Source organism: Perognathus longimembris, chromosome 13 (assembly GCF_023159225.1).
Source record: "Perognathus longimembris pacificus isolate PPM17 chromosome 13, ASM2315922v1, whole genome shotgun sequence".
NCBI lineage: Eukaryota > Metazoa > Chordata > Mammalia > Rodentia > Heteromyidae > Perognathus > Perognathus longimembris.
The window spans coordinates 48824459-48838428 of NC_063173.1; the positions used below are offsets into that span (position 1 = coordinate 48824459).

The window sequence follows — 13970 nt, forward strand, 5'->3', positions numbered from 1 at the left end:
CAAAAGGAAGCCAGGGGGGCTGGGGATATGGCCTAGTGGTAAGAGTGCCTGCCTCATATGCATGAGGCCCTGGGTTCGATTCCCCAGCACCACATATACAGAAAATGGCCAGAAGTGGCGCTGTGGCTCAAGTGGCAGAGTGCTAGCCTTGAGCAAAAAGAAGCCATGGACAGTGCTCAGGCCCTGAGTCCAAGGCCCAGGACTGGCAAAAAAAAAAAAAATCTAGAAAAAGGAAACCAGGGGGCTGGGGATATAGCCTAGTGGCAAGAGCGCTTGCCTCGTATACATGAAGCCCTGGGTTTGATTCCCCAGCACCACATATACAGAAGAAAATGGCCAGAAGTGGCGCTGTGGCTCAAGTGGCAGAGTGCTAGCCTTGAGCAAAAAAAAGAACCCAGGGACAGTGCTCAGGCCCTGAGTCCAAGGCCCAGGATTGGCAAAAAAAAAAAAGGAAGCCAGGGACAGTGCTCAGGCCCTGAGTTCAAGGCACAGGACTGGCAAAATAGAGTGAACCACTTGTTTCAAGGAAAATAATTGGTAATATTTGTTGTCAATGATACGATTCAAGTTTTTAAGTGAAAATAAGAATTTTGAGAGATTTTTGAGCTTGAAGCTTTCCAATATTTTAAAACGTTTCTAACAAGATTGGAAACAATGTTAGTGAATATTATTTTTACATATGATGTAATGAGATATATTAAGATTTAGAATTATTTTCCAAATACAATGTGTGACATTAAAATTAAAGTATGGAACTGGGCAACTCAGGAAGCTAAGGTATGAGGATCATGATTCAAAGCCAGCTCAGAATACGAATCTGAGATGAGAAACTCTTATCTCCAATTAAGCAGCAAAAAGCCAAAAAGGAAGGCATGGGGGCTGGGAATATGGCCTAGTGCTAAAGTGCTTGTCTCGCATACATGAAGCCCTGGGTTCGATTCCTCAGCACCACATATGTAAAAAAAAGCCAGAAGTGGAGCTGTGGCTCAAGTGGTAGTGTAGCCTTGAGCAAAAAGAAGCCAGGGACCCAAGCCCAGGACTGGCAATAAATAAATAAATAAATAGATAGATAGATAGATAGATAAATAAATAAATAAAGGAAGGCATGGCTTAAGTGGTAGAGCACCAGCTGTGAGTGGGGAAAAAAAAACTAAAACAAAAAACTAAAACCAAAAACAAATGAGGCTGCAATCTGAGTTTCAGAGGGAAGAAATTAAGTTTGGATAAAAGACCTTAAAATTTAAGGTACACAAATGGATTTTGATATAACAGTATAAAAGGCTTATTGATATGTTTCAGTTTCCAAACTGCAACTAATTTTAAGAAACTGCTGCCTCTTACATTCTGATATAGTAACAAAGAAGAACATGCATATTTATCTGCAAAGAGTGCTAAAATCCTTTTCCAAATGCCTCTCTGTGAGGTCAGAGTTTCTTCATATATTTTAACCAGAGCAACAGAGTGCAAAAGATTGAATGCAGAAGCAGATAGGAGAATTCAGTCATTTTCTATTAAACGAAAGAGATTTGTAAAAATGTCAAACATTGTTAACACAAGGCAAACATTTTCCAGGGTGCTGGTGGCTCATGCCTGTAATCCTAACTACTTAGAAGGCTGAGATCTGAGGATTGCAGTTCAAAGCCAGCCCAGGCAGGAAAATCTGTGAGACCCTTATCTCCAATTAGCCACCAGAAAACCAGAAGTGGAGCTGTGGCAGAGCACTAGCCTTGAGCAAAGAGCTCAGGGACAGGGCCAAGGCCATTGAGTACAAACAAGCCTCAAGAATGCAAAAAAAAAAAGTACATTTTATAAACGATATGTGATTTGCATTACCATGGTTTGAGTATTATTAATGGATTATTTTATGCGAGGTGAGCACTTTACCACTAGGCCATATTCCCAGCTCCAATTATCTTAAAGTTAGTAAACATTGAAATGTTATTAGTGTTAATTTCTAGTATAATATGTATAAATATAACACATAAGCAAAAACTCAGGCTCCTCAAGGACTATAGAGTCCTAGAACACTTCCTCACTGGCCAGTGATGGATAAGACTGCACTGAGGATGATAATGAATTGAATGCTGGTCAGGGATTTCTGTCCTAGACCCATATGTAAGAAAGATGTAAGAGTGTCCCTAAATACCTCTTTTTCCAGAACGGACGTGATCTCTCCATTCGGTCCAGTGGCAGCCGGCACATGAAGAAGCAGACATTTGTGGTACATGCGGGGACAGACACAAATGGAGATATCTTCTTTATGGAGGTAGGTGCTGGTTCATGCTGAGGACCTGAAAGAATATCTGAAAGACACAAGGGATCCTTATCACTGATGCCAGAATACTTATTTATCTTATGCATCTTTGTGATCAACTTGTCATTAAATTATGAAATTATGCAAATAGTAATAGATGATTCCCCACCATTTTTTTGCTTTAAAATTTTTTAATTAAAAATTAAATTGTTGGGGGCTGGAGATATGGCCTAGTGGCAAGAGTGCTTGCCTCATATACAAGAGGCCCTGGGTTCGATTCCCCAATACCACATATACAGAAAATGGCCAGAGGTGGTGCTGTGGCTCAAGTGGCAGAGTGCCAGCCTTGAGCAAGAAGAAGCCAGGGACAGTGCTCAGGCCCTGAGTCCAAGGCCCAGGACTGGCCAAAAATAAATAAATAAATAAATAAATAAATTGTTGGGGCTGGGGATATGGCCTAGTGGCAAGAGTGCTTGCCTCGTATACATGAGGCCCTGGGTTCGATTCCCCAGCACCACATATACAGAAAATGGCCAGAAGTGGCGCTGTGGCTCAAGTGGCAGAGTGCTAGCCTTGAGCAAAAAAAAGAACCCAGGGACAGTGCTCAGGTCCTGAGTCCAAGGCCCAGGACTGGCAAAAAAAAAAAAAAAAAATTAATTGTTATTATAAAGATGATGGACAAAGGGATCACAGTTACATTAGTCAGGTAGTGAATACATTTCTGTTTGGATGGTGTCACCCTTTCCTTGCTTCCATTTTTTTTTTTTGGCCAGTCCTGGGCCTTGGACTCAGGGCCTGAGCACTGTCCCTGGCTTCCTTTTGCTCAAGGCTAGCACTCTGCCACTTGAGCCACAGCGCCACTTCTGGCCATTTTCTGTATATGTGGTACTGGGGAATCGAACCCAGGGCCTCATGTATACGAGGCAAGCTCTCTTGCCACTAGGCCATATCTCCAGCCCCCCTTGCTTCCATTTTTGATATAGATAGATAGAATAGGTGATATAGTCTCACTGTCCACAAATCGAGACACCATAAGGCCTTTGCTAACTCTAGTCTAACTCTACTTCCACTTCAGTTTCCTACTTACCTCTTCCCTTCATCCTGTAGGCAACCACTTTTGGTTTGTTTTGTTAAAGGATTTTATTTTTTTTAATTTACTTTATTGTTATTGTAAAGATGATGTACAGAGGGGTTATATTTACATGAGTCAGGTAAGAAGTATATTTCCTTACATTCAGTGTCATCTGTTTCCTCATTCTCTTCCATTCCTTCCCCCTCGATTGTGTAGTTTACCTTCATCAATGAGACAACCTCTTTTATTGGTTACTTTTGTATGCTCCAGTCAGTTTTTATACAGACTATAAGATCTGAACATAAATTCTTATTTTTCTCCTTTGTTACAGAAAGGCAGTGAAGACCTCCCAGTGTATACTATTTTAAGTTGTCCTAATTTATGGACAGTGTGACTAAATAATCTGTTCACTAGCCTATACCTTGTTTTTTCATTAAACATTATCCTGCTATCCTCTGTAACAGAACAAAGAGCTTTTCCATTCTTTGTATGTGTGCCAATACTAGGGCTTGAATTCAGGGCCTGGGTGCTGTCCCTAAGCTTATGTGGATTTTTTTTTTTTTGCTTAATATATCATGGACTTCTTTTCAGTCTATGTTTGTAAGTGGATGTATAGGTATTAGCTGTATGGGACTAGTTGTACCATGATTTAACTGTGGGTTGTTTTTTTAATGAACATTGCTTCATTGAATATCCTTGGATATACATCTTTATCTTTGCACACTCACATGAGATTTTCTTAGGATATAATTCGTAGACATGAAATTTCCAGACCAAGCTTATATGTGGTCAAAATTTGCCATCCCAAAGACTATACCATATCAGTTTTACCTCCCCTAAGCAACACAAACAGTGTGACACATTGCTACCATCGTTTCTGTGGTGTAGAAATTTTTCTGACTATGCCCCCTTTGTCTTACATGATGTTCTTAAAGTACTGTGAATGGTAAAAGAATACTGTTGTCTATTTTCTACTTGGAGACAACCACAGAGCCAGACTAGGTAGAACTCAAATTTCTAATTCCTACTTGGCTATTTTGAACTCTAGCAATCTCAGTCTCTCCATCCATTACCACTTCTCCTGTTTACTTTTTATTTTATTTTTTTTTTGAGGCAGAATCTTACTGAGTTGTTTGGCTAGCCTTGAAGTTGTGGGTTCAAGCCATTCTATCTTAGCCTCTTAAGTGCTGAGACTACAGGCATACTCTACCATACCTGGATTAGCTTTTTGCCTCCCTCATTTCCTTCCTCCTCCCTTTCTTCCCTCCCTCCTACTCTCCTTCCCCATTTGTTTTTCCTCCAGTAGTTTTTTTTTTGTTTGTTTGTTTTTGTTTTTTTTTTTTTGCCAGTCCTGGGCCTTGGACTTGGGGCCTGAGCACTGTCCCTGGCTTCTTTTTGCTCAAGGCTAGCTAGCACTCTGCCACTTGAGCCACAGCGCCACTTCTGGCTGTTTTCTATCTATGTGGTGCTGGGGAATCGAACCCAGGGCTACATGTTTATGAGGCAAGCACTCTTGCCACTAGGCCATATTCCCAGCCTCTCCAGTAGTTTCTTATAGCTTAAACCTGATAATATTTTATGTTTCTTGTTTGATTACTATTTATCAATATGTTTTCATACATATCACATGTCAGACATTTGGTTGGAAGTAGCAATTATAACGGTGAATATGACTGGCATGGCTCCTGTTACTCTTCTAGGGTTGACAAGCAACCCTAGTTATAAATTGCAGTGAGAATTATTGAGAGATGCTTAAGGAACTAGAGGCGTAGAGGTACATAGCAGAAGGTCTGGGAATTCACGCCAGCCCCTCTGAAGATGTGATCTTTGAGTTCAAACTTGAAAAAAGAATGGAGATATTGATTTGAATGAGGGAAGGGAAGGGCAGTCCAGGGATATTTAGGTAGACCTGATGTGACTCAATGGATGTAGGTAGAGAAAAAAGGAAGGGGTCAGGCATTCTTCCTTCATTTCTGGCTTGGGCAGCTGGAGGAGTGGTTGTTACTAACATTTACTCTGATAGGGGAATTTGAGAGACTGTTTGAACAAGTGGGTCTTGGGTGATTAATGTAATACATCCAGGAAAAGAAATTGGAACATTGAGCATAATGAGGGCTTATATGAGAAAGATTGAAGAACTATATCAGAACAATAATAGTGATCATATTTCTTACATCATGTTGATGTAATAATGAATGGGCATTTTCTGTATATCTGAGTGGTTTTTGGTTTTATTTTTGTTTGTTTTTCAGTGCTGAGCCTCAAACCTGGGCCCTGATGCATGCTAGGCAAGCACTGTGCCACTAAACTAACTCATTTAATCTTCATGATAATTTTATTAGTTATTACTGTTATGATCTTCACCAAACACATGAGGAAATTTAGATAACAGAGCTTACTCAATATAACACAGCTAGATAATGGTGAAGCCAGAATCTAAGCCCAGGCAGTCTGACCTCAGAACCATCTTAACCTATCGTGCTATAATGTCCCCACAATAATTAAAACCATGAGAACAGGTAAGTCCACCTGAGGGAGACTGTTGAACAAGAAGAGGGTGTGAGACCCAGCATGGTGGCAGAAGCTTGCAATTCTAGTTACTTAGGAGGTGGAGACTGGAAGACTGTGGTTTGAGGCCCGCCAAGGCATAAAAGTTCATGAGGCTCCATCTCAACTAGTGCCTGAGTACAGTGGTATGTATCTGTTGTCCCACCAACAAAGGAAAGCATGGGCTGGAAAGGTGGCTTAGGGGTAGAGTACTTGCCTAGCATGGATGAAGCCCTGGGTTCAATTTGTCAGTACCACATAAATAGAAAAAGCTAGAAGTGGTGCTGTGGCTCAAATGGTAGAGTACTAACCTTGAGCAAAAAGAAGCTCAGGAACAGTGCCTAGACCCTGAGTTCAAGCCCCAGGATTAGAAAAAAAAAAAAAAAAGGAAAGCACAAATAGGATTGCAATACAGGCCAGCCCAGGCATTTTTGAGACCCTGTGTCACAAATAACCAGTATGAAAAGGGACATGGCTCTACTAAGGCCCTGAATTTAAACTTCAGTATTGCAATAATAATAGCAATATAAAAATTGGGTGTGTATGTTGCTGCTTGTGTGTATATGTGCGTGCATGCCAATCCTGGAGCTTGAGTTCAGGGCGTGGATACTATCCCTGGACTTTTTCCCTCAAGTCTGGTACTTTACCACTTGAACCACAGCTCTGCTTCTGCTTTTTGGTGGTTAATTAGAAGAGTCTTATGGACTTTCTTTTTTGTTTTTCAGTTCTGGGGCTTGAACTCAGGGCCTGAGCACTGTCCCTGGCCTCTTTTTGCTCAAGGCTAGCACTCTGCCACTTGAGCCACAGTGCCACTTCTGGCCTTTTCTATATATGTGGTGCTGAGGAATTGAACCTAGGGCTTCATGTATAGGAGGGCAAGCGCTCTTGCCACTAGGCCATATTCCCAGCCCCGTTATGGACTTCTTGACTGGGGTGGCTGCAAACCACAACCCTCAGATCTCAGCCTCCTGAGAGGCTGAGCCACCATTAACTGGCTGACAGATTGCTTTTTAACATCTGATTCTGTACTGAGTAATTTTATTCAGTAAGCATTGTTTATATGTCACTTGTATAATTTATTTTTATTTTTTTATAGCAACAAAGCAGAGTTGGGATTAGAATTTATCTATCTTGCCTCCTTTTCTTTTCTTTCTTGATTATGTCTCCCATAATCCCTGCTTTTCTATTGTCACAGAGCTGATTCTTAAACGTGGTTATCTGATGGAGATAGTCTCCTACTGCTTTGGGAATCAGACAGCTCCAATGGGAGGAGTGTGTAGGAATGTGTAGGAGATAGTACACACCGATCTGCCTGGAGACTGTGCCTCCCTCTTTGTGCACAGACTCCTTTCAATGATAGCTTCTTTCCTCAGTTGTTCTAGAGTACAGTATGTCCATTTGTTCTGGGTTTGTGTCTCCACCTGTAGAGACCATGAATACAAGACAGAAGATGTACCATGTACCAGTTGTGCCACCTTTTTCCTGTGGGACACATGTAGGTAGTGTGATGTTGGATGCAAGAGGCTTTCATAGGCCAGGACCACTGACTGCCTTGTATATGCTTCTCTAGGTGTGCGATGACTGTGTGGTGTTGCGTAGTAACATTGGGACAGTGTATGAGCGGTGGTGGTATGAGAAGCTCATCAACATGACCTACTGTCCCAAGACCAAGGTCTTGTGCTTGTGGCGTAGAAATGGCTCTGAGACCCAGCTCAACAAGTTCTACACTAAGAAGGTACTTGGGGGGCTGGGAATATGGCCTAGTGGCAAGAGTGCTTGCCTTCTACACATGAAGCTCTGGGTTCGATTCCCCAGCACCACATATATGGAAAACGGCCAGAAGGGGTGCTGTGGCTCAGGTGGCAGAGTGCTAGCCTTGAGCGGGAAGAAGCCAGGGACAGTGCTCAGGCCCTGAGTCCAAGGCCCAGGACTGGCAAAAAAAAAAAAAAAAAAAAAAAGGTACTTGGAATCTCTGTTTGGGTTGAAGATTGGACCTTCAATAGTGATCAGAGGCTAAGTGTTAAGTTAAAATTCCAAAACTCGCATTGGGAGTAACCTTTTGGCCTCCAGCTGTTCTGTGTGACACTTCCAGCTGTCTCTGGGTCTTGAGCCCTCCATAGCCATCATAGAACAGGGGATGGGGAGCTGTGGGGGGCTGTTGTGACAGGACAGCTCTCTCCCGCCCTGTGCTGCAGTGTCGGGAGCTATACTACTGTGTGAAGGACAGCATGGAGCGTGCTGCTGCCCGACAACAAAGCATCAAGCCTGGTGAGGAAAAACGGTCCCTTTCTCAATGCCTGCCATGAAGCTGGACTGTGGGATCTCCATCTCCCTTGTTAGCTGATCACCTCCTCCCTCACCACAGGGCCTGAACTAGGTGGCGAGTTTCCGGTGCAGGACATGAAGACTGGAGAGGGTGGCTTGCTGCAGGTCACCTTGGAAGGGATCAATCTCAAGTTCATGCACAACCAGGTAGGCATAAGCAGCACAAGTCCCTGTGGCCCTGTTAGATCACTCGTAATAACCATCAGTGTCCAAGCCCTCAGTGCTTCCCAGTGAACATGAGGGACAGCCTTGGGTCAGAGGGAGAAGTGGACAGCTGGATCAAGAGAGAAATCAGAGGGGAGGGAACAGTGACCGTGGCTAGACCAGCAGGCTCTGTGAAGGTGCGGCAAGGAGCCCGTGGTGGGAGCGGAGCTGGGAAAGAGAGTGAGGCTTGGTGGCTATGCCACCCGGTCTGTTAGACTCACAGTGTGAGTGGGAGCGTCTCACTTGGCCCCTCTTTTCATGTCTTTGCCTTCCTATATTCCCAGGGTGTGCTTTGCTTGTGGTTTTTGCATTAAGAGTCTAGACTGGCTGATCTCCTCACATTTTCTAGTGTGTGTGAAGCTTGTGTGTATGTGTGTGTATGTGTGTGCACCATACGGCTTGTTTCTGCCCTTGTAGAGTGTGTGTGTTTATTTGCCTTTTCCTTCTGCTGATTCTTCTTCCTGTTCTTTCCCTTCTTTTGGGTGTTCCTACTTTGTACGCTGCTCCACCGGCTCAGTACCCCTTCTTTTGATGGGGGAGCACTTCAGGATCATCTTTTCCTTACTGTGATTCCACCCCTAGGAGCTGACTTATTTTTTCCCCTCTTGGTCTTTTAACACAGTGTTACTTTTTCTCTCAGTGGATATTCCTTAAGCTATTTCCCTCTGAGGCCAGCGCATCATCCCAGGTCCGTCCCGGCTCTGACTCTTCACACAAGTGCCTTTCTTCCCCTTCCCTCAGTCCTAGTTCCTCTCCCTGAGGCTCTGAGCCTGGTCCCCATGTGACACCCTGCAGCCCCTGGCCAGGTAGCAGAAACAGGGGAACTGGACATGTCACTCAAATGGGGCTCTCTCTGTCCATCATAAGTTTAGCTCTCCCTCTTTTAGGAATGGAACTGGGCAAGCTTCGGTGTGACAGCTGTCCATCTTCCTAGCAGCCTGTTAGTGTATTTCCAGTGTGGGCCTAGAATAACAACAACCTCTGATGGCTGGAGGGTCTTGGAGCCCAAGCAAGGGTACTTAAGCACTTTTCTGGACCATGAAAGTGATGGCTGACTCCATTTCAGTGTTGTGGCCTCTCTTTCTGAAGATGAACTATTGTTAAGCCACTCGAGACTCTCTGCCCACCTCCTTGTCCTGTCCTGGGGCAGCCCTCCTTCCCCGGGCATGTTGCATTCACTGACAGTTACACAGCATGTGCAAGCTGCTCACACCGGAAGGCTTGGCCCCTAGGAGAGGCATCGCACAGACAGCAGACATGAGGACCGCCTTCTGGGCTGACCTCATGATCTGACATAATGGGCATAATGGCTGGTTGCCTGTCTTCTGCCACATGACAGGCTGTTGCAGGGAGGAATTTGTGGCCCCATCCTGCAGAGTGATAGATAGTGGTAACAGATGGGAAAAGGACAAACTTAGAGTGAGGGTGTGCTTGCACAGTAACTTTCTGATCCTGTTTCCCCATCTCTCAAATGGGGCAGCACTGTAGACTAGGCCACGCAGGTGTAAGCCATCAGTCATGCTTGTAACATTCCAAAGTGAGTGTGCAGCAGGTGGGAGCCATTGACCACACACTGTGACCACACACTGTGACCACACACTGCTTGGGAGGTTCTAGATCCTGTGCCAAGGAAGATACCATCACTTCCCACCCCAAGGACAGTCTGAGGGGAGCTTTGCACCGTGCCAGCCCTCTGCGCCGGAGGAGGATGTATGGAAGGGTAGAGACCTGACGGGCCGAATTGGGGACCCCTGGAGCACTGTGTCCTATGAGTGCTGCCCTGAGCAGAGGGGACGGGTGGGCAGCCCAGGCCAGCAGAGGGGGCCTTTGGGTTGAGTGGGACCATTAAAACTAACGCCTTCATTTCTCTCCCATGCTTTCTCCTCCGGCCAGGAGCGGAAGGTACTTGCCCTTTCTGCTTTCTTCGCTTCTTAGCGCTTTTGGTTGTGTGTGCGTGGATTCTTCTGTCTTCCGTTCGGAACTAGGTTTCCTGTGGGGGTGGGGCTCGAGCTGGGGGACTGGGCTTTGTGGGGCAGGGGCGGAGCCTTTGGGCCTTACCCCACCCTCCCTCCCTCTCTTGCAGGTTTTCATAGAGCTGAATCACATTAAAAAGTGCAATACAGTTCGAGGCGTCTTTGTCCTGGAGGAATTTGGTAATTACACTATTTTGCTCTTAGGTCTGGACTCACATGGCAGTAACTCAAACCTTGGAGTTCCAGAGGAGGGACTAGGGGCAGGGAAAAAACAAAAAAACAAAAACAAGAAGAACCTCTGCAGAGATGTGAGGAGGAGCCGCAGTGACAGGGAGAAAAAGGAGCCTGGAGAAGAGAGAAAGGAAGGAGCAGTATGAGACATAAAATAGCCACACAAGAGCGAGGGCCCTCAGATGGGGTTAGAGTCTAGAGATGGCACTGAAGAGGCCCAATGAAGTAGCACCACCTTCCCTTGTTCAGCCAGCTGTTGGTCAGAAAGTTCTGGGACAGAGCATACTAGCAATCCCCAGCTCTGCTGTGTCCATGTCGCCTGCTGCCTCTCTCTAGCAGCCCAGAGCTTCTCCATGGCGCTGCTCTGGGCTCTGCCTGCTCTCTGTGCTAGAGGAGAGCATGGGGCACCAGGGGCCGAGGCCAGAGGAGCCTAGTGAACCTCAGAGGCAGAAAGGCAGGTGTCTCTGAAAGCTGGAGCCATCCCTCCCCAGCAAGCGCTTAGGAGTGATGTAGTGGGGTCTTACCCTGGGGCTTTGAGTTCCTGCTGTGTTTGTGCTTCATTCTTTTGTGCCCCTCATCGCTGCTATGAAAACCTTCGTTCTCCAGCAGGTAAAGTGACCTCAGCTCGCCTCGTGCTGCCTCTCCCCAGGCCCCTGCCTCAGGCCCTACCATGGGTGGGCGGCTCCCTTCATCCAAACCAGCTGTGCACATCCTTTCTCTCCCTCTTCCTTCCCAACATCCCCCACCCAGTGCTGGCACCCTGGTACCAAGTTCTCTACCCCATGTGCTCCCTTCTCTCTTCTGCCTGAGAGAGATTTGGGGGACTCTTCCAACTCAGAAGAATGACCTGGGGCTTCTTACTCTACCTTTGATGAGTTTATTCTCTGCTAACCCTGGGGTACCCTGGGTTCTACCTCCCAGGGTCAGAAGAAGGTGTGGCCAACTCTCATCCTACCTTTCCTGGCCCCCAAGGGGTACCACACCCCTCCTCCCAGGCTCCTAGAGGCACAGCAGTGGCTGGGCCTGAAGAGGTCTTACTCCTTCCTCTGGCCGGGCAGAGCCCCTGCATGGCTGGGCAGGGGTGACTACTGGCCTTGCATTCTGGGCTGTGGATATGTGTGATTTGCCTGATGCTCCCTGTCACCTTGCTCCCTGGGTGCTGTACTTGCCTGTCTCCTGCTCCGTGTGTCTGCTCCAGAGCCCTCTGACGCTCTCCCTCACACAGGCAGGCCTGGGCTTCTCCTGCCACTCAGGGAAGAATACTCAAGTCTGAGGGGTTCAGTATCATGTCACTCCTTCATCCCCCTATACAGGGGTTGGCGGTGGAGGGAATCGTGTTGTGGGCTGGAGACGGGGATGAGTTCACGGGCATCTTGGCAAGGTGAGGCACAGGCTAGAGACCACTGTCTTCTCCATTGCTGCTCCTCGAGGACTCGGGACAGTAGCTGTGACCAGACTGGAGGAAGGCTAGCCCCGCCCACCCGGGGCCTCTAAAGAAGCACACAGAACCACAGCCACCCAAAGAGCCACTGCAGACTTGGAGGTCTAGCTGAGGAGTCTGGCTGGAGGAGGCCGGCCTCTGCACCCTCATAGTCTAAGCTGCTGCAGCCACTGTGAGAGGCCACAGAGGGAAAGGGGACCCTGGTGCCGGGCGCTGCCGCCTGGGGGAGTTTGGCACAGTTGCTCTTAGTGTTGAACTTTCTGTTTTGTCTCTTGCCCGTCCGGTTTTAGTTCCTGAAATTAAAGAAGTGGTGAGCCACAAGTACAAGACACCAATGGTGAGTATGCTGCCCAACCCTGACAGGCCAACGTGCATAGGGCTCCCAGGGGACCTGCAGACACGAGGAGGGGTGGGCCCTCATGGGGACTTGGTCTAGGTGCAATCAAAGCGAGTCATCCACCCTGGGAAACAGACACACACACTAATCCCTTCTCTGACTGGAACAGCTTCTAAGGACTTATTTAGCCCAGAGGCCTCTGCCTGGTGTTAGGGCAGGAGTGGCCCACTGGACAGACCCTCCACCTGTGCAGGTGCAGGAACCTCAGTGCGGCTGAGCTGTCTGTGTTTCTCTCCCTTCTAGGCTCACGAGATCTGCTACTCCGTGTTGTGTCTCTTCTCATATGTGGCTGCAGTTCGTAGCAGTGAAGAGGATCTCAGAACCCCACCCCGGCCCGTCTCTAGCTGATGGAGAGGATCTTGCAGCTGGCCCAGCCTGTGGGTCGCCCCTAGCCTTTTGCTGCTCCCAAGTGCACGAAGCTGCTGTGACTGAGAAGGGATGGGGTGTGTGTGTGTGTGTGTGTGTGTGTGTGTGTGTGTGTGTGTGTTCTCTGCAGGCCCCTCCTGTGGCTTAGCTGGTTACGTCTTCAGGTATGTCTTTGTGCGTGTCTGTCACAGGGCTAAGCTAGTCCCTCTTACCTTTCCCCTCTCCTAGACTGGCCTACTCTCAGGGCTCTGTGGGGCCGATGTGAGCCCACCATTGCGTGTCTTTGAGATGTTTGTTTGTGTTGCGGTTCCTTGCCCTTGGCATTATACCTTTCAGTGCAGGAGTCTGCTCGCCATCCTCTGTGATCTGGCACAAGGCCACCTGGGGCAGCGCTACTCTAAGGTAGATGGGAAACTTAAGAGTCTGCCCTTCTGGACATGGGTGAACAGGGGACGGGAGGGATGGGCCATGAGAGTTGAATGGCAGCCTCCTGCTTCATTCTGCATTTTTATGCTGTGGCATAAGGCGCTGCCGCCACCTGCCCCTGCTCCATCCCTCAGCTGTGCTGAGGAGCAGCTATGTGCCCAGCAGTGAGTTCTCCTGTCTGCCTGCCATTGCCACAAAGGAGAGTGTGGCCAGGAGTCACTGGCCGATCTGTTGCAGAGCCAGGGAGGGGTGGCTCAAGGCTACTGGGCATGCCTGTATGCAGGCATTGTCCCCTGGTATTGGATGCCAGAAGGGAGAGACATACTGGGGTAAATGATTGTAAATATTCCGGCTCCATGTTATTTATAGAAAATGTACAGCCTTGTGAATGTGAAATAAAAGTCCTTAACACTCCTGGCTGCCTTGCATTAAATGACAAGAAGGCTAGCCCAGGACCATTAAAAGTTACTGCAGGCTTGAAAGAGGGAAATGAGCTCATCCTCGTCCATGTTGAGGGCCTAGCTCCTGTCCTCCACTTTCTTCCTTGAGAGAAGGGTGGAGTGCCCATACATACACGCACTTCTTCTGGGCAGTATCTGTGGGACCCTGCAGAGAGCTGGGGCACTATGAACTGGCCACTAGGGGGAGCAGCTGAGCCTTGCATTGCCATTTGGACGATTCATGTAGCAAGGACAAAGAGGCCCTAACCCTTTCCATACCCTCTGTAGATAGGA

At 47.3% G+C, this 13970-nt stretch overlaps 1 protein-coding gene across 19 annotated transcripts in view; it reads left to right on the top strand.

Moving 5' to 3' along the window:
* Positions 1–13653, top strand: part of Madd (MAP kinase activating death domain) — a 51936-nt gene extending 38283 nt beyond the window's left edge. For 9 of the 19 annotated variants that reach the window (XM_048360957.1, XM_048360958.1, XM_048360959.1 and 6 more), the window contains exons 27-33: positions 2159–2266; positions 7444–7608; positions 8069–8141; positions 8239–8345; positions 10486–10555; positions 12338–12384; positions 12688–13653. In XM_048360957.1, the coding sequence (XP_048216914.1) occupies positions 2159–2266; positions 7444–7608; positions 8069–8141; positions 8239–8345; positions 10486–10555; positions 12338–12384; positions 12688–12792 (675 nt within the window). In that variant the 3' untranslated portion in view covers positions 12793–13653. Of the gene's footprint in view, positions 1–2158; positions 2267–7443; positions 7609–7832; positions 7977–8068; positions 8142–8238; positions 8346–10485; positions 10556–12337; positions 12385–12687 lie in introns of those variants that run through there. The other 10 variants (XM_048360973.1, XM_048360971.1, XM_048360972.1 and 7 more) reach the window with 2 other exon arrangements.
* Positions 13654–13970: the final 317 nt, after the last annotated feature.